Raw genomic sequence first — 2,500 nt, forward strand, 5'->3', positions numbered from 1 at the left:
ATATATATATATATATATATATATATATATATATATATATATATATATATATATATATATATATATATTATATATATATATATATATATATATATATATATATATATATATATATATATATATATATATATATATAATTCAATTAAACTAAACAATCCAACTCTAATTTTACATAATAAAATACGAGAAGCTAAAACATAATTTTCCCAGTCTGTTGAACTATGTAGACCACAACAGCGGGGCCCGCAAGTTAAAAACATCCTTATAACTCCCTACAATTAGATTTCCTCTCCCATACTCACCTTAATTTGATTCTCACACTTATTTGTAAGTCCTAGGGAGCAAGGGAAACAGCTCCCGCAGGATGTGGAGATCCCCCAAGTGACCCTGTCCCCTTCTCGGACGTCTGGTCGGGAAGACTTGACCACAACGCCGCATCCTTCGTGGCCCAGGACGCTGAACGCCCGGGCGATCAGTCACAGAATGTAAACAAACGGGAGAGTCAAAGAAAAAGTATTTGGTAATGAATTATAAATTGTCAAAAATTATCTGCAGAGCAAAATGATTAAATTAGTAAGTTATATATATATATATATATATATAAATATATATATATATATATATGTATATATATATATATATATATATAATTTATATATATATATATATATATATATATATATATATATATATATATATATATATATATATATATATTCTTGTATACATAAACAAATCATTATACAAAAAGATATTCGTAAAATATACATATGAGTGTTTACATGTATATACAGTATATGCATTCATATGCATATAACACACACACTATATATATATATATATATATATATATATATATATATATATATATATATATATATATATATTGGATACTCATGATTGAAATAAAAGAACACGATAGAAGATACAAAAAGAAATACCAAACCAAAATACTGTACCATCAACCAAAAGTAATACTCAAAGCAATTTGAAACGAAACACCTACTATCCAAAAAGAAATAAAAAAAAGAGAGAAGAGGTTTGGTTGAAGAGGATGCCTTTGATCGAAGGCATTAGAGAAGGCACATTAAGCAACCAACCCTTTAAGGGATAGCAATGGGGAAGAAGAAGCAGCAGCTGTTATCCCAAAAAAACTTACATTGCATTTAAAAGATAACGTTAGAATTTTCAAGGGAAAATCTCTAAAACTTAAATGTTATGTAAAGACTGGATTTAATTTATTAGTTTTGAGCTAGGTAGATAAAAGATAAATAAACTTAGAGAATAAAGTTTTAGTTTTGAACGAAATAAATTTTTAAAATGACTTAGTAAAAATAGTCAATAAATGACCAGGAATAATTATAAATAGCAGATGTAAAAAATTGATAACAGTTGATAAGTAATTATAACTTTCACAAGATAAACAGAAATAATAACAGTAATTAAATATATAAAGACAGTTACAAAACTAATGAAAGTAAAATAATCATTGGAATTTCAAATAGTTATTCAACATAATTAGACCTGGACCTAAGAACAAAATCTAGGGTGATTCTAGATTCTTTAGGGAATACAAAGGTTAAAGGTGTCTGGTTTCAGTTCCAGTTTCATCAGAATAGATACTCACCAGAACGTCAGCCTGGCAAGCCTAACCCGACACTGTGGTGGCTAATCACAGCAGTGGCCACCCCAGTAAACAGCTTAAGCTCACGGTCCCGGGCAGGGATCGATCTGCCGCCATGAGAATGCTAGGCAAATAAGTTACTACTGAACTAGCCAGGAATGGCAGAGGCATGGTACAGTGACAATACCCAAACCCTCTCTACACCCCAAGCTAGGACCAGGGAGGGCCAGGCAATGCCTGCTGATGACATAGCAGGTAGGCATATAGGCTCCCACAAGCCCCTCACATCATTATGTCATAAGGATGGTGAGTTTGCAGACACAGAAGAAACTATCGGGATTGAACAGGTCTCGAACCCAAGTCTAGCAGAATGCCAGCCAGGGAAGTTTCCTGACAATGCCCAAGCACCTTCTCCACCCAAGCGAAGACCAGGGATGGCCAGGCAATGGAAGCTGTTGACTCAGGAGGTAGGCCAATAAGCTCCCACAAAACCCCTCACCATTAGCTCACAGGAATGGTGAGGTTGCTAACACTAAAGAAACTATTGAGATTAAACAGGTCTTGAACTCAAGTCCAGCAGAACGCCGGGCAAGGTAGTTTCCAAATGGGCTATCAAAGAGGAAACGAAGGAGGACTGTAAGCAAAGGAATGGGCTAAAAAGTGGGTGCAAATAGGAAGCAAATGATCCTAGAATGAAGGAATAGGATGAGGAGAAAATCAACAGTTATATGTAATCCATTTGTAATATAATTATAAATAAACCTTTAACTACTAAAGAAATGAAAAATTAAATAAGCAAATGACTCCAGTTGTAACTATTTGAATTACTGTGCTATAAATAGTATTTTGAAATATTCATAACCTTATGGAGGTTTA

General features: G+C 32.8%; 1 protein-coding gene across 1 annotated transcript in view; it reads right to left on the reverse strand.

The window, feature by feature from the left end:
* The window catches only part of LOC137639842 (L-threonine 3-dehydrogenase-like), a 37,019-nt gene that overhangs the window by 11,075 nt on the left and 23,444 nt on the right, over positions 1-2,500 (reverse strand). The window contains exon 3 of the mRNA XM_068372088.1: positions 303-456. Within this exon, the coding sequence (XP_068228189.1) occupies positions 303-456 (154 nt within the window). The remainder of the gene's footprint in view (positions 1-302; positions 457-2,500) is intronic.

This window comes from Palaemon carinicauda, chromosome 1 (genome assembly GCF_036898095.1).
Source record: "Palaemon carinicauda isolate YSFRI2023 chromosome 1, ASM3689809v2, whole genome shotgun sequence".
Lineage (NCBI taxonomy): Eukaryota > Metazoa > Arthropoda > Malacostraca > Decapoda > Palaemonidae > Palaemon > Palaemon carinicauda.